At 55.7% G+C, this 21,023-nt stretch overlaps 2 protein-coding genes across 16 annotated transcripts; one reads left to right on the forward strand and one right to left on the reverse strand.

Moving 5' to 3' along the window:
* Positions 1-2,914: 2,914 nt before the first annotated feature.
* Positions 2,915-11,904, reverse strand: CHRD (chordin). 11 transcript variants are annotated; one of them, XM_044771213.2, is made up of 23 exons: positions 11,521-11,904; positions 11,182-11,285; positions 10,579-10,708; positions 10,314-10,442; positions 10,117-10,216; positions 9,904-9,991; positions 9,401-9,542; positions 9,145-9,285; positions 8,978-9,060; positions 8,754-8,901; positions 8,513-8,619; positions 8,270-8,389; positions 7,470-7,626; positions 6,907-7,127; positions 6,355-6,468; positions 5,761-6,033; positions 5,579-5,672; positions 5,405-5,461; positions 5,016-5,119; positions 4,449-4,551; positions 3,944-4,098; positions 3,697-3,796; positions 2,915-3,375 (listed from the first exon to the last, which is right to left on the reverse strand). In XM_044771213.2, exons 1-23 carry the CDS (start codon positions 11,666-11,668, stop codon positions 3,320-3,322), a joined length of 2,874 nt encoding a protein of 957 aa, XP_044627148.1. In that variant the 5' UTR covers positions 11,669-11,904; the 3' UTR covers positions 2,915-3,319. The 11 variants fall into 11 exon arrangements, 9 of the variants coding, with proteins under 9 accessions (XP_044627148.1, XP_044627147.1, XP_044627146.1 ...); XM_044771212.2 differs by having other exon boundaries at positions 8,978-9,069; positions 11,521-11,806; XM_044771211.2 differs by having other exon boundaries at positions 8,978-9,087; positions 11,521-11,806.
* Positions 11,905-13,196: 1,292 nt separating this feature from the next.
* On the forward strand, positions 13,197-19,621 carry THPO (thrombopoietin). Of its 5 annotated transcripts, XM_070509304.1 has the most exons (7): positions 13,300-13,378; positions 13,826-13,871; positions 15,210-15,373; positions 15,608-15,735; positions 16,026-16,112; positions 17,568-17,735; positions 17,975-18,989. In XM_070509304.1, the coding sequence occupies exons 3-7, from the start codon at positions 15,361-15,363 to the stop codon at positions 18,629-18,631; spliced, it is 1,053 nt and encodes a 350-aa protein (XP_070365405.1). In that variant the 5' UTR covers positions 13,300-13,378; positions 13,826-13,871; positions 15,210-15,360; the 3' UTR covers positions 18,632-18,989. The 5 variants fall into 5 exon arrangements, with proteins under 5 accessions (XP_070365404.1, XP_070365405.1, XP_070365403.1 ...); XM_070509303.1 differs by lacking the exon at positions 13,826-13,871 and having other exon boundaries at positions 13,197-13,378; XM_070509302.1 differs by lacking the exon at positions 13,300-13,378 and having other exon boundaries at positions 13,742-13,871; positions 17,987-19,621.
* The last annotated feature ends 1,402 nt before the right edge of the window (positions 19,622-21,023 follow it).

The raw sequence follows: 21,023 nt of genomic DNA on the forward strand, positions 1-21,023 counted from the left end.
CTCCCCTTTTGTCATCTTTAACAACGTATTTCCAATATTCCGTACATTTTCTGTACATTTTTTTCCTTCACACATCATCTTTGACTACCTAAAATCTGATGAGCTAAAATACGTCCTCTCCAGCACACCTGGTAAACTCCCTCTTTGTCCCAAATTTATTATTTTATTAGACCTCTCCTTTCTGTCACCTTTGTTGTGTCACGCTTTTGTTTTTCTATTTCTCATTATTTTTATAAAAGACTAAGGGTGGCAGCGAGCCCACGGACTCAGTGGTTAAGTTCACATGTTCCGCTTCGGCAGCCCGGGGTTCACCGGTTCGGATCCTAGGTGGGACCTACCCACTGCTTGGCAAGCCATGCTGTGGCAGGCGTCCCACATATAAAGTAGAGGAAGATGGGCACCAATGTTAGCTCAGGGCCAGTCTTCCTCAGCAAAAAGAGGAGGATTGTTGGCAGATGTTAGCTCAGGGCTAATCTTCCTCAAAAAAAAAAAAGACTAAGGGTGAAATACAATAAAACAGATGTACTGAAACGTTTTTGAAAGCAACCAACTCTTCTTTGGAATGCAGGCAATCTGAGAAGCAGAGCAGCTGAGGTGGAAGTAGAGTCGGGGGCCCTGGACTTCCCACAAGCCCTGAGCGGCTCCACTCTCCCCAGCCCCCATTTCTCCCTCTGCCCAGAGGCACCTTCACACGTCTATGAACAGGTTTGAAAACTACTTTTCTTAAGTCATTGCCATGAATTATTCAAATTCCTGGACAGACTCTGCTCTCGTGACTTGGCGCAAAGTGAACTGGTAGATGCTGGTAGTGCCATCACGCAACAGCTCTCAGTGGCTGCTCGTCATCTGATATAGCAAAGTCTGGACGTGGCACAGAAAAGATGGCAAAGGAGTGTCACTGCAGAATGCATGGAAGGTGTCACAAGTAGAAACTGGCAAAACGGAGGGCTGCACGTGAGGGCATTTTCTCTTCAAAAGACAGGTGTATCAGAACCACTCCCCTTTCTCCTCCGGCCAAACAGAACCCCTGGGTATCACCCTCCATCTCTTTCTGCTGGAGAAGCTGAGACTGTCAAACCCTCTGCAGAGTAGAAGACCTGACTGACCCAGGGTTAGAGATGAAATTTTAAGTCCTACCAGTAACTTTTGTTGTTGTGTGACACTAAAATATTCTACCCAGGAAAATGGGCTTCTCCTTGGGTTTTGTTTTTGTTGTTGTTTTAGGGTTTTTTGTATTTGGTTTTTAGAAGAGAAAAGGGCTCTTTGAGGCTGTGCAGTTGCCTAAAGGGGAATGGAAGGGGTGCCCTCTTGAGGTCTCTGCAGGTCAGGGTTTCCAATGTCTGACATATATCCCTCACATGCTGTGCAGGGCTGGACTTCCATGGACCTCCTGGGGCTCCAGCAGAGCCTTGGGGACTGGCCAGCTTTGGTTGGAAAGCAGGCTGTGACGGAAGAGGTGTTTCCAGGACTTTTGTCTCAGGAGAACAATGCCCTGCGTGGACCCACTAGCCGTGCATTCACTTGCTCAGCTGATTCCCCTGCTGCTTGCTCTGAAGGCCTGCTGGGTGCCTGCAGGGCGGGATCCGGAAGGTAAGCCCCTGCTCTACCGTTCCTCTAGTCTTGTGAGCATCAGTAGCAAACTAAGTTAAAGCTAAGAATCAAAATTTCCCTTCTCAACCCTTCTTCCCACCAAACTGTCTCATAAGGGAGGACAGTACTGGCAGCGCATCCAATTCTGGGCCAAATCCTCCATCACACCACGCCTGGCGCTGTACTTAGTTCTCTGCTTTTAGCCCCGTGCCGATCCTGCTGCGTTTTCTTCCCTATCTGACCCTCATGATCCCCCTACTGACAGCCAGGGCTCTGAGACAAGTCCAGTTACGCCCATTCTTATCATCCCTTCCTCCCCTCGGGCCTCCCCACGCCCCCTGGGCATTCAGCAGAATATCACGCCACACGTAACTAAAGTCCACTGCCACTCTCCTCCTCAGATTTCTCCCTGCCTTTCATTTCAAACCAGTTCTAGAAATCCTACCTCAGCTAGAGTGCCTTTCCATCTAGTATGTGCCAGGCACTGAGCTGCGTGATTCACATGTTCTGATCGAATGAGGTCGGTATCTGTTTCACAGAAAGGAAACAGGGACTCAGGGAGGTTCACTCACTCAGCTAGGTAACAGAACTGGAACCTGATGCTTCAATGAGCTAAGACAATAGCTGCTTAAGCACATAGGTATGCCTAACTCTAAGGAAGACGACGAGTTCCCCTTCCCACTGCCCCACTAGCTTGTAAAATTCCATCTTCATTGTCTCCCACATTGCTCATACAAAAGGTAGATCTGCAGGTACGTGGACTGATAGCTCTCTGCCCTGGCACTCTGATCTCTCTGGAGCCTGTGAGGACTGTGGGAACGCCCAGGTGCTGAAGGCAGGAACCAGAGAAAGGGGCGAGGGGTCTTATCTTATTCTGTACATCACTTGGTCCCAAGATAAGTTCAGCCAAGAACTGGACCAGGGCTGATTCCAAGCCACTCTGATCCAGATTTGCCCCCGAGCTGGTCCAGACCACAACTAGTGTCCAGAAAAGAATAACGAGAGGGTTTGCCTCACTTTAGACAAAGGTCAAGGCTGGGGACACTTGTGTTTCTCTCTTCGGAGCACCTTCAAACATGGGGTCAGCAAAAATGCCAACTACAGGTAGGCCAGTGGAAATGAAACTCACGTCTAAATCCTGTTCAGGTTGCCTGAGTTCTTGAGGCTCTCCATCCTGTTTGCTGTCCAGCTCTCTTCCCACGCCCCAAGGATCAGAGGGAAGGCCCTGGAGCCAGAGCTCCTCTCTCCCCTCTCCTACTCTCAGACCCTTCTCCACTGGAGCCAACCCAGGTCCCTAGCCACAAAGAACAAGCTTTAGCCCAAAGACTGAAAAAACAAAATGTTTTAATAAATACAAAAATCTCCAGTAATGACTCTGCTCAGCTCAGGGGCAGCAGGAGTGAATTGGGGGGACCCTTGGTGCTGAGTGAGGATAAATTAAAAATCCCAACAAGCCAGTGACATTATGTACAGAAGGAAAGGGGTTGACTTCCAAGGCAGAGGCCGGAGGGTGACGGAGCAGGAACTGGAGTGGACACGGCCTTGGTCTGCCCTGGCTGCCCCTCCCGCTTGTGGAGATGTGGTTCCCAGAGGTAGTGGGGGAGGGAGAAGAGCAGAAAAGAGGAGCCAGAGGCACTGTGTTTCCCACAGGAGACTGTGGGGTCCTCGCGCCACTCCTTCCCCCAGCCCAGGCCCGGTCCTCTTGGTCATGCGCCCTTCTGCCTGCTCCCTAGGAGCCTTCCGCTTCTTTCTCCAGCTCTGGAACTGTCCTGGTCTCTGGGGCTGCTGGAGACGAAGGGAGTGAATTTTGGAGGAGGAGAGAGGGAACGGAGTGGCATCGGGGGCACAGCAGAGCATCTCTGTCCTGGTTCCAGAAAGGTCCGACTTTTCTAAGCAAGTCAGCACACACCAGCTGTGTGACCTTCGTCTAGTTACCTAATTGCTCTGAGCTTCAGAAAACTCCTTTGTAAAGAAAAGTAACCAATACCAAGCCCAAAAGGGTGCTGGGAGGGTGGAATGGAATGGCGCTTGTGAAGCAGAGGGCGCTGTTCCTGGCACATGGCAGGTGCCCTCTTCCCTCCCCTGGCTTCTAGACCCCTCACTTACACTGCCGGGGTGCACAGTGGGAGCAGCAGCGACTCTCCTTCCCTGGGCCACAGGCCAGTGGCAGTGAACAGTCATCCCGCTCACAGTGGGGCACCCCTGCCTGGTGCAGGACAGAGCAGATCCTGAGGGTCCCCAGAAGCACTGGGCCACAGCAGTCTTCAGCCTCTCGGGGGAGGCTCATCCCCAGGCGCCTGCCCTCCCTGGGAAGGTATCCCCTCTCCAGGCCAGGCTCCCACTCCCCACTTACCCCACATCTGCAGGTGATACAGCTCATCTCCCCAAAGGGAGGCACTGAGGGGTGCCAGCTCTGGCTCTCTGGGAACCACTGCCCTGCAAAACGGCAGCCCCGGGGCCCATCGGCCTGCATGGGGTCTCCCAGATGGGGGTGGGCCCCTGACCCCACTGTTGGCAGGGAGAAAGGGAGGGAAGGAAGACAAGGTCAGCAGATGTGAGCTCTGTGAGGGCCACCCAGGTTTTATTTGTCTTTGAATCTCCAGCACCTAGTAGTTTCTGTCACTTAGTAGGGGATGGACAGATGGATGGACGGACGGATGGATGGATGGATGGGGCAGGAACTGGAACCCATCACAGCCTACTAGTACATGCACATTCTTTCCACAGCGTCTATAGCCCTGGCTCCAGGCTGGGCATGGAGCCGTGTTCACTAAATGCTGAATTAGCTGAGAAGTCCCCTCCATCCAGCCTCACCACGCATCCCCTCCCCCAGAGGCCTCAGCACCCATCCCCCTCACCTGGACACTGTTTGCAGCAGTCAGTGGGGTTGGCGCGGACAGGCTGGGCACAGGCCAGCCGGGGACACTGCACCTTCTCACAGTGCACCTCTCCAGTGCCCCCCTGTAGGGATCCGTTGAGTGAGGGGTGTCAGGAAGGAGGGGGTGCACCTCAGCCTCCTGCTTCTTCCCTCTCTTTGCCCAGACCTCAAATGTAATATATCCACGGCCTTTTACTCAGAGGCCCTGGACTGGTGCTTTATCTACCTGAGCCCAATCTCACTGTAGCCCTGCAAGGTAGGTGCTGTTGTATCTGCTTGCAGGAGAGGAGAGCGAGGCTCAGGGAGGTACAAGAAGTGCCCAGGGTTACGTGGAGCTAGTCAGCCGCCAGAGCCAGAATCACACCCAGGTCAGCCTTTGCCCTCGTCCTACAGGGAACCAACTCTAAAAGCCCAAAGCTCTTTTCTCATATTATTTTGATCCTTGAGCCCTCCTCATCAAGGCTGGGCTTTCCTTTCCTGGCAGCCCCCTCCCCATCTCTGCAGATCCGGCTGGGCTATGGCACCAGAGAAGATTGGGCAGCCATACCTTGCAGGTGCAGATAGCACACTTAATTAAGCCAAATGGGGGCACGACGGGGTGCCACCGGGTACCCGCTGCCCGCCAGCTCCGGTCACCATCAAAATAGCAGCCTGGTGGGGGACAGTGCCCAGCTGCCGTTAGTAGTGAGTTCATTGGCTGGGCCCACAACCAAAGCTTGAGCCTCAGGCCAATCCCACACTAGTCTAACCCAGGGCCCACTCGGGGACCAATAACTCTAATGAAGCCTATCAGGTGTCACTTGGGAACCGTGCCCCTCAGCCCACCCACCCCCAGGTCCCCCACCCCACATATACTCTCATCCTCCTGTCCCCCTCCTGGTCCCACTCAACACCTCCTCTGGATCCCCTACCCCTGCACACACGCTTCCAGCTTACCCTCTCCGGGGTCCCTGCTCTTCGGCAGCCCCGGCAGGTCTCTGACATCTTGTTTCTCTGTGGAGCCAAAGAAATAGTGAAGGCAGAGGGTGACTCTCTTCCTTCCCTGCCTAGAGGCCTCATCCCCCACCAGTGGACCCTCCATTACCCTCTCCACCCCTGCAGGGCGCTCACCCGGGCACACAGGACAGCACTGGTCCAGCGCCTGCACTGGGCTCGGGCAGCTGGGCGGCGGGCACACCACGGGGTCACAAATCACCGTGCGTCTCTGCAGGGAGCGGGGGCGGGGTTGAGAGGGGTGCCAGAGCCCCTTGCCCCAGACCCCGGCCCCAGTGCGCTCTTCCGGGGCCTCCTACCTGGCAGGTGCAGAGCGAGCAGAGCGGGTCGTAGTTAGGCGCCCAGCGAGCCCCATGGGGGCGCTGCTGCCCCTCGAAGAAGCACATGTTGGGGTCTCGGGGCCGCCCAGGGCCGCCAGGTTTGGCGGGCGCGGGGGCGTCCGGGTCCAGCACAGCCGGCAGCCCAGGCAGTGCGGGCGCCGCTGCATCCAGGGTCCCGGGCGCCCGCACTCCTTCGGTTCCTGCGGCCGCCAGGCGCAGGCCGCCCACCTCGCATTGGTTGGCGATGTGCACCTGGGAGGAGAGGACGGTTGAGGCAGCGCCTGGGCTCCCCCTCGCATCTTCACCAGCGCAGCCAGCCGGAGAGCCTGAGACGCCTCGGCACCTCTGTGCCCCAGGAGGATGGTACGTAGGAGCCAGAGCAGTCATCCAGTTGACAGGCAAAGGGAGGTCTACTGCCAGCCTCATTTTGTACTTTGGCTTCATCCTCCCAACCAGCCAAGAAGTGTGATACTACCCCCCCACCCCAGGGCTCAGAGAGAGCAAGTGACTAGCACAGGGGCACACAATGCCAACCACTATGAACATCCCCACTGGCCCACACTGCCTGCCTACCTGCCCTCGCAGCTCCCCTTGGGGGCTACCCTTGGTGGTGATCAGCAGGGAGGCAGTCCCCTGTGCCAGATGCCGCAGCAACTCAGGCTCCAGGTCTTTTACCACGCCCTGGGCCTGTGAGTAGACAGGATAAGGGATGGGAATAAGGTACTTTATGGCTAAGCCTACTTTTCCCAATTCACAGATGAAGAAACTGAGACACAGGGAGGTTAAATAAGGTCTCTAGGGTAGCAAAGCCCATCAGCGATGGTGTGGAGCTCAGAAGCCAGGTTTCTCTGACTCCAAGTCCATGGCAACCTGCCCCACTTCAGGGGGCTTGTTCCATCGCCTCCTATCCCTGTCGAGGTCCAGGATACTACATCCTAACCAAGAGATCCCACCAGAGAAGGACGCAGGAAGGAGAATGGATAATAAAAAGCTGAGTCAGATTCATACCCAGGTCTGTCTGACCCCCGAGCCCAAGTCAGCTCCGTGCCACAGGCACATGAGGCACAGCCCCGCATGCTAAAAAGCAGACATTTTCTAAGCTGCCTCCCACCATCATGTCCTCACCTCCGGGCCATAGAATCCCTTCAGCAGCCGCCGGGGCCCTGGCATCCCAGGAGGCCCGAGGAGGTGGGCAGTGACGGTGCCCTGTTCTGAGCCACCAAGCCCAGCCAGCAGCACTTCATAGTGCAGGTGACAGTGGGTATCCAGGGAGAGCCAGGCATGCCCTGCTGCCTGGCTCTGCACAGGGGGCAACACCAGGGCTCCCGCCAGAGGCACAGGCAGTGCTGGATCCAGACAAAGGAGAGGTAACAGATGAGAAGGTGGCCTGGAGCAGCCACTGAATCCCAGCATTCCCCATCTCCCCCAACACGGACTCCATGAGGTGGCAGACACCGTCCATAGGCCCAGGGCTTGGGGAACAGCAAGTTTTAGACCCCCGCCCCATGGCAACAGGGAGCATCTGCAGGCAGGGCCACCCTGTACATCTCCACCTTCTCCAGATGCCAGCCTGGAGCTCAAGCACAGAGAAAGACACACCAGGCTCGGGCCCTCTGGCACCATCCCTCACATGCTTGAGTCACAGTTTAGAGGACACCAAAGGGCAGGCAGACCCCTGGGGCACTCACTATCATGGCGGGCGCTGTGCCCGCTGTAGGGCAGGGCGGCCACATGCCCCCGCAGCTCTCCATCTGGGAAGTCCTTGGTGCCCACATTCAGGAACAGCTCATTCTGCAGCAGCATATGAGCCCCTCGGGCACCCAGCCCAGGGCAGACACCCACAGCCTGGGGGCAGGGAAGGGTGAGCCCTAGCTGCAGCCTGCTGGATCCCAGATGAACCCCTCCTCAGCCTCCACACAAGCCCAAGATTCTGAATCCTTCCCATGTCTTGAACCCCTACTACACCCAGACACACTTCCACACACCAGTAACATTGGACACGTGTTATAGTAACCTTGCAGGCCCAGGTTCAAGTCCCTTCTCTGCCACTTCCTACCTACATAACAATCTTGAGGAGTTACTTAACTTCTCTGATCCTTCAGTTCATCGTCTATAAAACAGGTACTGTGAGAGCCAAAAGTAATATAAGTAAGGCAACCAGTGTGGTACATGGCACATAGAAAGGATCAATAAGTGGCAGCCATTGCTATCACATTTATTATATGATCTACTCTGCTGATCTCCATCTAACTCCACCCATTTGGTGTGAGCTGGCTAAGGACAGGGGTCACATCTGATTTTCTTTGTACTCCAGTCCCTAGCCCGAGGCTCATTCAAAATGTGTCCAGGGAATCAATGAATCAGTGAGAGAGCCTGTGAGTGAGTGAGTGATGCTGAACATCCCAGCTCCCAACCTGGCTTCCCAGAGCCCCACAGCGCCAGCTCTGGGGCAGGGGCCCTATGGCCCAGCTCTGCCTGAAGCACTCACCATGTGTTCCCCTGGCTGGAGTCCAGCCATATGGCACAGGACAGTGTGCTGGTCCCTCCGCTGAGGCTTGGTCTCCAGTGTCACAGCCACCACCTCACTACCTGTACCTACCACTTGCACCTGGTGGACAGGGTTGGGGAGGGCAAACTGGAGTGGCAGAGAAGGCGTGGGGCCTAAACCACCGCAGGCCAAGCCCCAGCCTGCCCTGACCCTCTCCCGCCTCCTGCAGCCCCTGACTCTTACCTGGTAAATCAGAGAGCCGTTTCCTAGTAGTGTAAGGCTGGCTGAGCCAGCTGCACCCGTCTGAACTGGAATCAGGGCATCGGCCCCGCAAAGGACACTTTGCAGGACTGCAGGGGCAAGATAGGTGGAGGTGGGCTTGCCCACAGCCATTCATACCCTCAGCCCGCCCTAGTTCCCCCCAGCACTTGTCTGTGCCTCTCAGTTGTGTGTGCCTAGGGTTCCAGGCCCCACCATGCCTCACCATCGCAGCTCTGCCTGGCAGCAATGTGTCCACTGATGCGCAGCCCCGGCCCACCTGCCCTCTCCAGGACCATCTGCAGCTCCCCCAGCACCAGCCAGTCCATCTCCTGGGCTGTCAGGTTAGGCAGCACCTCAGCAAAGCCTGGCTCCTAGGGACAGAACAGGGTATGGTGGGCGCAGTGAGAGGCCAGAGCAGGTGGCAGCAAGAGCCAGACCCTCACTCACCTGGGCTGAGGCATTGGCCTGGAGCTCTCGCAATAGCTGCCCCTGGTGCAGAATCTGGAGCCGCAAGGGAACCTGGGCTGGTCCTGCAACAGCTGCACATGTGGACAGCTCTGAGAGAGGGGGGTTCTCCCTAGCCTCCTCACATGCTCTTCTCCCATTCCACTTACCCCCGCTCCTGGATTCCAGCAACCCACGGAAGAGCAGCAAAAAATGCAAGGAGTCCTCTGTGTCACTGAGAGTGAGTAGGGTGATGCCCCCTATGCCCTGCTGCGGGGGGCCTTCCAGGGTCAGGATGGCACTGAAGGTCTCTGGGGGAGGGAGGACCATGAAAGCCTATCAGAAAGTCCCCTCCTCAGCCCACTCCATTCCTGGGGATAGAGAAGACTTAGAGCCTCACGTCCAGGGGCCATTAGCTCCCCTCACCTGCAGCCAGGGCCCGGTGCCGGATGAGAGGCCCCCAGACCTCCCCTGAAGGGTAAGTGGGTGTCACGAGTGCCACATGCAGCTGTTCTGCCCTAAGGAGCCTCAGAGACAACCGAGGCACTGCCCGCCACACCCCACAGACCTGGAGCAGAGAAACAAGAAGGCCCTACTGAGACAGTATGCAGGACAGGCCAGCTGAGAGGTCCAGCTCTGGGGAGGAAGGTACATGAAAAGAAGCCCCCAGGCCCTCCTAGGAAGCTTAAGAAGGGGCCCTGGAGCCACAGGCTGGAGTCCAAATCCTGGCTCCACCACTTACTAGCTTTGTGACCTTGAGCAAATCACATTCTGCTACTGAGCCTCAGTTCCCTCATCTGTAAAATGGGCATCATAATGTCAGTGCCTTCCTCCCACTGGGCTGTTGTGAGGACCAAAGGAGGCAATGCAGAGCATGCCCCAGCACAGTGCCCAGACTGGATAAGTACTCATAAATGGCATCATCTCACCAGGCCATCTTGGGTGGGGGCTGCAGGGTGTTCAAACAGGACGCTCCCAGTGGAGTCCGAGAAGCGGATCCGGGTAGGGCGGTCCAGCCTGGGAATGAGGGGTCCCTTGAGGCAGGACTCTGAGCCTCGGCCAGAAGCAGCCCCTCCAGCCTCTCCCAATTCTCCCTCCTGGGGCCCGCAGGCGACCCTTTCTTCCTCCTTCCCCTTCCTCACCGCCGGTAGGAGATGGAGAAACGCAGGCTGGAGCGCAGCAGCGACACTCGGGCCCGTGCCACAGCCTGCGACCTCGGCCCTGTCAGCAGCGCCACGAAGTCTGCAAGGGAAGACGTCCCTAGTACTGTCACTGGCTGCGCTAGCCCGGCCCCAACCACGACCTCAAAACCCCCACCCCCAACCCGGGCCCCGCCTACCGGTGTGGCCGTCTCCACGCGCCCGATCCTCAGCGCCCGGCTCCCCACGGTCGCTGTAGCTGCGATGCTCGGGGTCCCGCGGATACTCGAAGGCCAGGCCGGTCGGCTGCCTCTCGGGACCGCTGCGCTCTGCACCGGGGGCGGGGAACACGGGCTTCAGCTGGGCACTGGGAAGGCCAGTTGGCCGCTCCATCCGCCCCATCTGTGTGGCTCAGGACCAAGTATTGGCCCTGCCCGCCTCCCCTCACGGCGGAGCGGGCCTTACCCTGGGGGCAGGTCTGGCAGCAGTGTCCGGGCAGCTGCCGTGGCTGCCCGCAGGCCAGGGCTGGGCACTCGGGTTTGATGTTCTTGCAGCTGACCCTGGCCGGGCCCCTTGTTCGGCGACCCCACTGAGGCTGCTCGCAGAGAAGACGGGAAAACTCAGTGAGTGCAAGAGGCTAATCGGTGAGACCCAAAGGCGAGGCGAGGAACGTCACGGGACCAGAGCAGAGTGGTCCCACGGAGTCAGACCCTCTGCTACTTAGAAGCTGCGTGACTCTACACAAGTTACTTAGCCTCTCTGGGCCTTAGGGTCCCTATCTGAAAAATGGGGATAATAACTATCCATCTAGCAGGGTTGTAATAGGAGTTAAGTCAGAGACGAAATGGAGTTGGCACAGAGCCTGACACATAGTGAGCGATCAATAACAGTCAACACCTGAGACTTGAAGGAGGCGCTTCCTCCCCTCTTCCTCTGCCAGAAAAATATCCCGAATATCTGCAGACTCTCTTCTTTCTCCTCAAGAGCTCGCAGTCCACTCCGACGTCCCAGAACCCCAGCGCTGCCCCACCCGCAAGGGCCCGGGCCACGGCCGCAGGGTCCACTCACCGCCTCGCAGGCGCACAGCACGCAGCGCATCACCCCGAAGGGCTCCCCGAGGTCCGGGTGCCACGTCTCGTCCAAGGCATAAACCTTCCCGCCGAAGGAGCAGCCTGCGGGGACGGGCTTGGCTGGCGGCCGCTGTCCCGCTCCTCCTGCCGTGTGCCCGCCCCGGGCGCCGCTGGCCGGGCCCTAGGTCCCCGAGCACTGCGCGCCCCGCGGCCCCCGCCCACCCCTCCAGGCCGCCCGCCGCGCCGAGCCACCTGCGCCCGGCGCCCCCTCCGGGCGGGCGCTGACTTGCCCCGCGCCGGACTCCCCGCCCGCGCCTCCCCCGGGGCGCCCACCTACCTGCCGCTCCCCGAATGGGCAGTGGCTCCTTCTCGGGCCGGATGGGCAGCGCGGGGGGCTCGGGGCCGGCGCCGCGGGCCGGCCGGGAGCCGAGCAGCAGCAGCCCGAGGAGCAGCAGCGGGGCCGGCGGGGCCGGGAGGCTCGGCATGACGCGAACGGGACAGCTGGGGAGGCGGGAGGGAGGAGGGAGCGGGCGAGGGAGGAGGGAGGTGGGAGGAGGGCCGGGCCGGGGGCGGTGCGGCAGGAGGGGGCCGGGGCCAGGGCCGGGGCAGTGCGGCGAGGGGCTCGTCGGGCGGCTGCGGAGTCGGCGCCGGCCGGGCCGGGCCGGGCGGGAGGAGCGGCCGGGAGGAGCGCGGGCGGGCGCTGACCCGGGCCGTACGCGGCTCTAGTGCCCCAGGCGCCGGCTCTGGCCCGTTTTATGCCCGCGCCCGGCGCCCCGGTCGGGGGCCTCCTCCTCAGCAAACGGGGCGGCGGCGGCGGCTCGGCGAGGGGCCGGGCTGAGCCCGGGGGGTCCGGCCCAGCAGCGGCGGCCCGGATCGCGAGTGGGGGAGGGGAGGGAGGGGCTGGGACCGGGCAGGGGAGGAGGGAGGGGCTGGAGGGGAAGGGGGAGCGAAGGGGGTAGGGGGAGGGGAGGGACCAGGGGGCGCGAAGAAGGGAGGAGAGGCGGGTCTGGAGCCCCCCCGCTGCCGGCGGCCACAGGGCGGCTGGACCAGGAGGTGTGTGTCCGGCCCAGGACGGGAGCCCCAAGCCAGGGAGGGGCAGAGGCTGGGCCTGAGGCCTGGGCCGGCCACTGGGTTAGGACTCGGTTCTCGCCGGAAGGATGAAGAGTTGTCTTTAGGGATGACAGCGTGCAGGAAAGGCCCATCAACTGATCTCCTCGCGACTCAGGCCCACAGCACCGCTCAGACCCCACACCACCCACTCTCACTGCCTAGCCTGTGTCCCTACTCTTCTCTGAGGTCTCTCCTAATTTTCCCGTTCCACAGGACAGGGACTTAGAAACAGTGTTCCCTTTCTGTCTGGTGACAGTGTTTCCCTCCCTACTGTAACCTGTCCTCAGGTCCATCCAACCATCATGGTCCCCAGCCTGACATGCTTTCTCACCCTCTTCCTTCACCCAGGGCACCCTCTGCCTCTCCACCCCACCCCCAACCTCCTTTGTCTTGGTTTCCTGGTCACCCCCACACACCAGCATCCTCCCAACCATCCCAGCACCCTCCTTCCTAATCTTGGGAGGCATCTCATCTGGCTGAACTGGAGAATTCCGGGATCTAGGCCATACTTCTTAGCAGACAGCCCCATCCTTGGGAGGAGGAGCAGGAGAGAGCCTGAGGAAGAACGAGGGGGGGTGTGTGTGATGGGAACAAGGTCAGGCCAGGAGGCCCCTGAGGACAGAGACTGTGGGGAGACCGGGACTGAGGGGAAAGCAAAGGAACTAGAGCAGGGGCCAAAGGAAGAGGGGGGATAGGGGGAGGTATTTGCGGGGGAGGTTCAGCAGCTGTCTTTCCTAAGACAGGGCCACATGGGCCTGGTTATTCCTCTTGTCACATGTGGAGTGGTAGGAGATGGAAGAGGCAGAAAGACAGGGCAAGCAAAGGAGGGCATGGGCACAGAGAAAAATGGGCTTAGCTGTTCCAGCAACAGGGTGCCAGCGGAGGAGCACGGCTTAACCCAGCACACACACCCCTCACCTTGAAGTCCTCTCAAACTGTCCAGACCCTCTCCCCACAACACTGACACCTGACAGGGTCCTTCTCGAATACAAGCAATATCCATATTCCCACTTGGAAGGGGGGAACAAGACACGACCAGGAAAGAAAAGCAGCAAAGCAAGAGCCTTACTGGATTTCAGCAGCAGGTGTGGTATCCAGGGAAAATAAATTTGGACAGCCAGGAACTGAAAAACCCACCAATCTAAAACCAGACCTCTGTGCCTCTTCCCCAGGGACAAAAATGTCCTGCCAGGTTCCTCCTGGAAAAAACCTCAGTTCCCCTCCTATCTCCTTCCCAGCCAAGTCCCAGGTTTCCCGTCTTCTAGGAAAAGACGGAGCCCTCTATTCAGATCTTCCCTGTGGTGTGTGTGGGTGGAGGAGCTGGGCTCCGATAGTGGACCATGGTCCAGGGCAGGGGCTCCAGGTCCAGCGCGGGTGGGAGGAGAAGGCGTCACTTCCGGGGGCCCTCGCCAGTGTCTGGTGGCTCCCTGCTCTCTGATTGGGCAGAAGTGGCCAGGGCAGGCGTGTGACCCCACTGCCGTGGAGGGGCTATGCCCCACAGCCACTTGTCTTCCTCCCCATCTGCTCCCCAGCGTGCTGCCTGCTCTGCACCTGGGTCCTGGAGCCCTTCTCCACCCGGTGAGTGGCAAGCAGGGTTTGGAGTTAAGTGAGGGTAGGAAGGACTGGAAAGAGGAATTGGACTCTCAGCTGGGGGAGGGGTAGGCAAACTGGAACCTACAGGCACTGACCTTTGTCAGAGAAGAGTATAGCCTTCCCAGAATGGGAGGAGCAGACAGAGCAGGGCAGGGGGTGGGGTGCTGGGTTCTGAGGGACTGATCACAGACTTGGTGGAATACCGCACAGTCCTGGCCAGCCCCAAGGAAAGGGGACATGGGCCCAGGGAGAAATTAAGAAAGGAGGTGCATTTAGGGCTTAGAGAACACAGCACCAAGGTGGACACAGCCCCAATCCCCATTCTAACCCAGCCACTCCTAGTTAGCTTAAGGTTCTGAATCCTGGGGCTGGGGAAGCTGGGTCAGGCAAGCGAGGGCCCAAGGAGAGGGTAATGGGAGGAGGGCTCATGCATGTTGACAGACCTACAGGAAATCCCAATATTGAATCAGGTGCAGGGCTCTTTGCACAACTTGTGAAAAAAGGAGGAAGCCATGTGGGGGGTCCTGTGAAGGAACCGGAAGGGGTCTGCAGAGGGGGCAGGGAGGAAGGTGCAGGCTATGAGACAGATATGGTAGGTGTTTAAGGTGAGGGAAGCCATGTAAGGCGGGTGCCTCACTCAGCAGGTACCCATTCCTGGGCAATTTGCCTCCGGAAGGAAGTCCCAAGACTGTTAGCCCATCTCTTCACTTTAGGAAACCCAGTATTTCAGAACTTGGAGTGCAAAGAAAAACTCAAGAGGCCTTATGTAGGGGGGCGAATAGGGAAAGAATGAGAGGTTACCTTCTCCCACACCGCCTTCTCTTAATCTTTTCATCACCAACCTCTAGTGGTCCAGTTTTATTTTTGCCCAATTCCCCTCCTCAACCCGACTCCCCAAGCTACCCTTGAGCACACTGCACATAGGTGCCAGCTCCTCATCCTGGCCCTACCGCCTTTTCCCCTCTCTTCTTCAGGCTTGTACCATAATACTCCCGTTCTCTATCCCCATCCCAGATTTTCTCCAACCAAATAACCAAGGTTGCTCAGAATTTGAGGCTAATTAAGATGTGTATGTGTACATCCATATCCTGTCCTGCTGCTCTCGGAAGGGGGCAGGGGCACCAAACCCATGCCAGATTCACTGAGGAACCCCGACAAAGAGGAGACACCATGTTCTACACTCACAAGAAAATGCGGGAGCAGTCAGAGCTTGAGCAGTTCTAGGCTAGTCAGCATCTCAAGCCCTCCCAGCCTCTGTTCCCCCAGCCAGGTAGGCTTTTCCTTGAAACCCGATTAAATGTTCATTATTCCTGTCACTTGCAGGACAGAGTCCAGACCCTCTTCCTCGGCCCACCTGTGCCCCACCCCACTCTGCCCAGAAGTACAAGAGCCCAAGCCGCCTCCATGGCCCCAGGAAGGATTCAGGGGAGAGGCCCCACACAGGGAGCCACTTCAACCAGACAGCCGGGCCAGAATGGAGCTGACTGGTAAGAACATACCTGAGGGCTTAGGGCCAAATCGGAGCACAGTAGAGGGGGAAAGAGAAAGGAGGTGGGCTGCAGTGGGAGGGCTGGGGGAGCCCAACCTCCCAGGAATAAGGATTCTGAGCAGCAGATTCCCTAGATTTCAGGTCTGGGTCCCAAATGGGAGTTCCTGGACCACCACCCGACAATGATTTCTTCCTTATCCACCCCTTTCAACCTCACCTCTCCTCATCTAAGAACTGCTCCTCGTGGTCATGCTTCTCCTAAAGGCACAACTAACTTTGTCCAGCCCGGCTCCTCCTGCCTGTGACCTCCGACTCCTAAATAAACTGCTTCGTGACTCCCATGTCCTTCACAGCAGACTGGTGAGAATCCCCAGGCACTCTCCCCTCTATCCATTCGACTGGTAAGATACCCTCACTCCTAATACGTCCTCTCACTTCCCCATCCAATCACTGTTCTTCCAGTATTGTCTTTTCAGTAAGATGACCACCTCCCGATCACTACTCTTTGACAGGGATTATGATTTGTAATCAAGCCCTTCTAAAAGCTCTAGTCTGGATATGTTACCTGTGGAAGCCTATCCTGGTGATTGGGCCACCACAGTCCCCTCTGTTTCAGCCCCTTCTCCCCCACCCCCAACCTTTTTCAACAGAGCCAGTGCCCGGACATTAACCCCTTGTCCACACCTGTCCTGCTGCCTGCTGTGGACTTTAGCTTGGGAGAATGGAGAACCCAGACGGTAAGACAGCCATCCTTCCCTTGGTTTCCCTAAGTCCTGTCTTCATCAGTTTCCTACTGCTTCCCATGGATTCTTCAAAATTCCTGAGCTCCCTAAAAATATCTCACCTTCAGCTTGGCCACCCTAACCCAATCTACATTCTACCATGATATCCTCTGGACAAGATGATGGCTTGCGGTCCCAGTATGTTAAATAGATTCGAAGCCGAACACCAAGAAAAGCTGGACGGAAGTCTCTTGTGGCCATGCCTTTGACCCATTCCCATTCAACCTTCTTAAGGTGGCATGAAGAAGTAAGACTGATCTGTCATCCTCAGATGATGCAAAACTGGGAAGCACAGCTAAAATAACAAAAGAGAGAATCAAGATTCAAATTGCTGAAAGGCTAGGTCGAAAACAAGGTGAAATTTAACAGAGAGATAGAAAATTCTACATGTTGTAATTGAGTCAAGTCCTATTCCAGCTTTCAGGCCACAATGCCCCTGCTTCCCTCATATAAACTTCTAACCCTAGAACTTACTAGGAAAAAGACCTGGAAGGGCAGAGTTGACCCCAAACTTAGCACGTAACATTGAAGCAGCTATTTAAAAAGCTAGTGATTCTAAGCGGCTTTAGATGTTTCCATCTTGTGGAAATATTCCTATAAAACTCTATTCGGAGTAGACTGCACTTAAAAATACTGGTCTGAGTACTAGACATCCTCCTCTAGACACATGCTAATTTATTCAGAGGGACCATATTAAACTAGCACGTGCCGAGGAGGAGGAAGCAACCAGAGCAGTGAGAGGTTAGAAAACATGTTACGTGAGGAATGGTTTAAAAAAAAAAGCCTGTCTGATTAGCTTGGAGAAAAGTGGTAGTCTGTGGTATAGCACAGAGCGCTTTAGTCTGAGACTCAGGAAACCCACTGGGAGGGAGCGCTCCTTAGAAAGTCGGCTCTTCTACCCTCGAGAGCCCTAGAATTCCCTTCCTCCCTGCTGGTCTTCTAGGACTGGGCCAGGGACAAAGGGCAGTTCCTAGGGAGCCTTGTAGTTCCAGCTCAGCCACTTATCAGTAAGCCCCTTTCCTTCATCTTTATGATGCTCTCATCTAAGTTTTTAAAAAATCATATGATTCTAAGATTTTTCAGCAGAAAGAGTAATTTGCAGCACTAGAACCAAGAGATAAAAGCTATGCTACAGCAGATTTCAGCATACTGTAAAAAAATAAAAAGAACTTTTCTGACTGAAGTTAAGTGTAAGACCAGGCTGGGTTACTGGACACTGGAGTTATTGAGGCAGAGGCCGATGACCAATTGTCGGGAGGCTGTGAAGGAATTCCTGTGCTGGGTGGGACCTTGGTCCTGTCCGATTCTCAGCTCCTATGATTCATTCTGCTGGCTACTCCTGCAGGCTCCCCACCCGCTATTACTATGCCCTTTGAAGCAGCCCGCTTCTCCCTTCCATCTCTTTCCCAGGAGCAGACCAAGGCACAGGACGTTCTGGGAGCAACGACCCTTCTGCTGGAGGGAGTGTTGGCAGCACGGGGACAACTGGGACCCACTTGCCTCTCATCCTTACTGGGACAGCTTTCTGGACAGGTCCGCCTCCTCCTTGGGGCCCTGCAGGGCCTCCTTGGAACCCAGGTAAGTCCCCAGTTAAGGGAACTATAGAAACTGTCCTTCTTTTCTGACTCAGTCCCCTTAGAAGACCTGAGGGAAGAAAGGGGAATTCTAGAAATCTTGAGGGTAAAAGAGTGGACCTAAGGAGTGCTCCCTCCCTCCTCGCCATGAAACCTGGTGTTGGTCCCCTATCTTTCCCATAGACAAGGGAGGCACGAGAGCTGGCCCAGGTCTCTGGCCTCAGGCCCATCCTCTGCCCTCAGCTTCCTCCACAGGGCAGGACGACAGCTCACAAGGATCCCAATGCCATCTTTCTGAGCTTCCAACAACTGCTTCGAGGAAAGGTGCGCTTCCTGCTGCTTGTGGTAGGGCCCACCCTCTGTGCCAAGCGGGCCCTACCCACCACAGCTGTCCCAAGCAGTACCTCTCTATTCGTCACACTGAACAAGCTCCCAAACAGGACTTCTGGATTATTGGAGACAAACTCCGGGGTCTCGGCCAGAACTACTGGCTCTGGACTTCTGAAGAGGCTGCAGGGCTTCAGAGCCAAGATTCCTGGTCTGCTGAACCAAACCTCCAGGTCCCTAGACCAAATCCCCGGACACCTGAACAGGTCCTTGAATGGAACTCATGGACTCTTTCCTGGACCCTCACCCAGGGCCCTAGGAGGCCCAGACATTCCTCCAGGAACTTCGGACACGGGCTCCCTGCCACCCTACCTCCGGCCTGGAGACTCTCCTTCCCCAACCCATCCTCTGAATGGACAATACACACTCTTCTCTTCGTCACCCATCTTGCCCACCCCAACAGTCCAGCGCCAACCCCCACTTCCTGACCCCTCTGCTATCATGCCCAGCTCCCCCAGTCCTCACCTAATTGCAGCCCACCCTCACTTCCAGAATCTGTCTCAGGAAGAGTAAGGTACTCAGGCACTGCCAACCTTCGGCATCGTCTTCCATGTAATATCCCCTACCCGGAGGAGGGGCCCCAGACTTCCTGCTTTCACCTGACACCCAAAGCCCTGGGGAAGGGGGATACACGGGACAGACAAAGGGATCGTTTTTCACTGTATATTATAAAACTTGAGAAGCTATTTTTTTAAGCTATCAGTAATATTCACCAGAGCAGCTAGTTATCTTTGGTCTGTTTTCTGCACAAATTTACAACTTACTAATTCTCTATATGCTTTTTTTCATATACTAATTCTGTAAAGGCCTGGACTGGCCTCTGAACAGAGGTAGAGACCAACCTTATGTCAAACAAAAAAGAGTTTAGTTTTCTACTCAGAACGAAGGTTGGTCTCTTTTCCTCCTTTACTTGTGGGACTCTGATCTCCTTTTCTTAGATCCTTACCCTTCAGAAATGAATGAGAAGTTGTCTCAGAAAGGCTGTCCCTACACAATAGACAAAACTGAGCCTATATAAAGAAAGAATAAACGAGGGCACCCAAAAGCTAACTGAAAAGCAAGGGAAAGATGTTCCTCTCGGGGGGCAATAGACCGCCCCCTCCCTAGAAAAGAAAAGAAAGCTAACAGGAAGCCTTGGAGAGACACACACCCCAGGTAAGGCTGTGCAGACGGTTCAGTCAAGACAAGACCTGGATGTGACAGCTGAGCAAACAGCCAGAGCTTCAGCAGCGCAGCAGGACGCTCCTGCAGGCCTGGGCTCCTGCCTCCCTCCTGTGGAGGTCAGGGGGAAGTGCAGGAAGTGGCATGAGTCAGTCTCCTAGGGCTCACACAGCAGGAGGGACAAGCACAAGTCAAGTACAAGTTGAAGACTCATTTCCCAATTCCCAGAAGTGCACAGTGTCTAAAAAGTGGCCCCATGGGACTGCCATAAACTCTGCTGGGGATCTCTAGAAAAGAAGCTAGGCTTCTGGGGCTTTGCAAATAAATGCTGCCTTGCTGCTTACGAAGAGGTTTATGTTGCCCAAAACAAAAACTTCACTGCAAAGGTCAACCTACCTCCAGAGGCTCCTGTAGGAAAACGAATGGAAGCTTTTTCCTCTCCCTACCAGCTCCCCAAAGGAGAGGAAAGGCTACCATGTGGATAGAGGAGCCAGGAACCCAGAGATCCAAACTCTGCCACAAACACTCCAGGATCACTAAAGGCATTGCAAAACAATAGAATGAAAGCCAGCGTGCCAGGAACCTTATGTACATCACCTTTTCTAACACTCACACAACTCTACAAGGTAGGTATTATCATGTCTACTGTACAGATGAGGAAACTGAGGCTCAGAGAAGCCAGGCAAGTTCCCAAGGGTTTCACAGCCTGTGAGCAGGAAAAGAAGAAACACCCTAGGCTGACTTAGTCTGGGGCACATACTCTCCCCAGTGTGGTTCACTGTCCAATATATCATTCAGTGATTCTATTTACTGGGAAAGATTTCCAAGTCCTTAGGGAGTAAATGCATCAACAGTTAAAGAGTTCTGAGTAGAAAACCAAAGCTCTTGGTAGGGGTGGCCAATTTAGACGTCTCCAGGTATCCCTGTCTCCCACCATGGACCAAACAGTTGCCGTGGAGAAGGAATCAACAAATGCACAAAGCTCACAAGTGTTGTCCGAATCTCAGATGGTGTCAGTTTCTGCATGGGAGAGAACCAGTTTATCCACACTACAAATTCCAGCATGCAGTCAAGGGAATGGTAAGTGGAAATTTTAATTCACTGAAATACTAAAGTAGGTTAAATCTAATGATCAGATGAAACACTTTATGGAACATGAAAGCCAGCCCCCAGGACAAGATATGCCAAAGGGACCAGAGAAAAAGAATGAAGGTTCTCAGCACAGTCAGACAAGAGACAAACATGGCAAAACTGCAAGAAGTATGTAGCCAGAAAGTTCTAGGCATCCAGTATTGGCAGGTGACTTACTCCAGGGAAAATGCAAATAACTCATGGGGTTCTCCAGTATGAACTAATCTGCCTCTACTGAGGGTCTCACTCATTCCCAAATCATTCTGTCTGGCTCATTCTGTCCCTTCTTCCCTTTACTCAGAAAACAAAAAAACCATGACAACCAGAACACTCTTATCTCTATTCAACTGTATGCCATTTTTCTTTCTTCTGCCATCCCGGGGCAGCCAGGACAGTCTGCTATGCTACCTCACAAAACTATTCTTGGTAATTAGGTTCTCCCACTCTAACCCTAAATCAATCTGTCTCCAACTTGCGCTCTGCCCACCCACGCCCCCACAAAAAAAAATCTGACTCCTCGTAAAGGCTCTAGGATTCCAAAAATTTCATCCCAACCCCCACTGCATCTCTTATTCCCTCCCAGCCCACATAGTAAAGCAAAAGAAACACCTTT

Source organism: Equus asinus, chromosome 5 (genome assembly GCF_041296235.1).
Source record: "Equus asinus isolate D_3611 breed Donkey chromosome 5, EquAss-T2T_v2, whole genome shotgun sequence".
Classification (NCBI taxonomy): domain Eukaryota; kingdom Metazoa; phylum Chordata; class Mammalia; order Perissodactyla; family Equidae; genus Equus; species Equus asinus.

Bases quoted from the DNA above. Each gene is read 5' to 3' on its own strand.
- THPO (XM_070509303.1), top strand. The intron at 15,736-16,025 runs GTGAGAATCCCC...CTTTTTCAACAG, and splicing joins ATGTCCTTCACAGCAGACTG to AGCCAGTGCCCGGACATTAA. The intron at 16,113-17,567 runs GTAAGACAGCCA...TCTCTTTCCCAG, and splicing joins GAGAATGGAGAACCCAGACG to GAGCAGACCAAGGCACAGGA.
- CHRD (XM_044771209.2), bottom strand. From the start codon at position 11,668: ATGCCGAGCCTCCCGGCCCCGCCGGCCCCGCTGCTGCTCCTCGGGCTG. The intron at 8,620-8,753 runs GTGAGGCATGGT...TTGCCCCTGCAG, and splicing joins TGCCAGGCAGAGCTGCGATG to TCCTGCAAAGTGTCCTTTGC. The intron at 5,673-5,760 runs GTAGGAGGCCCC...CGCTCCCTGCAG, and splicing joins GCTCGCTCTGCACCTGCCAG to AGACGCACGGTGATTTGTGA.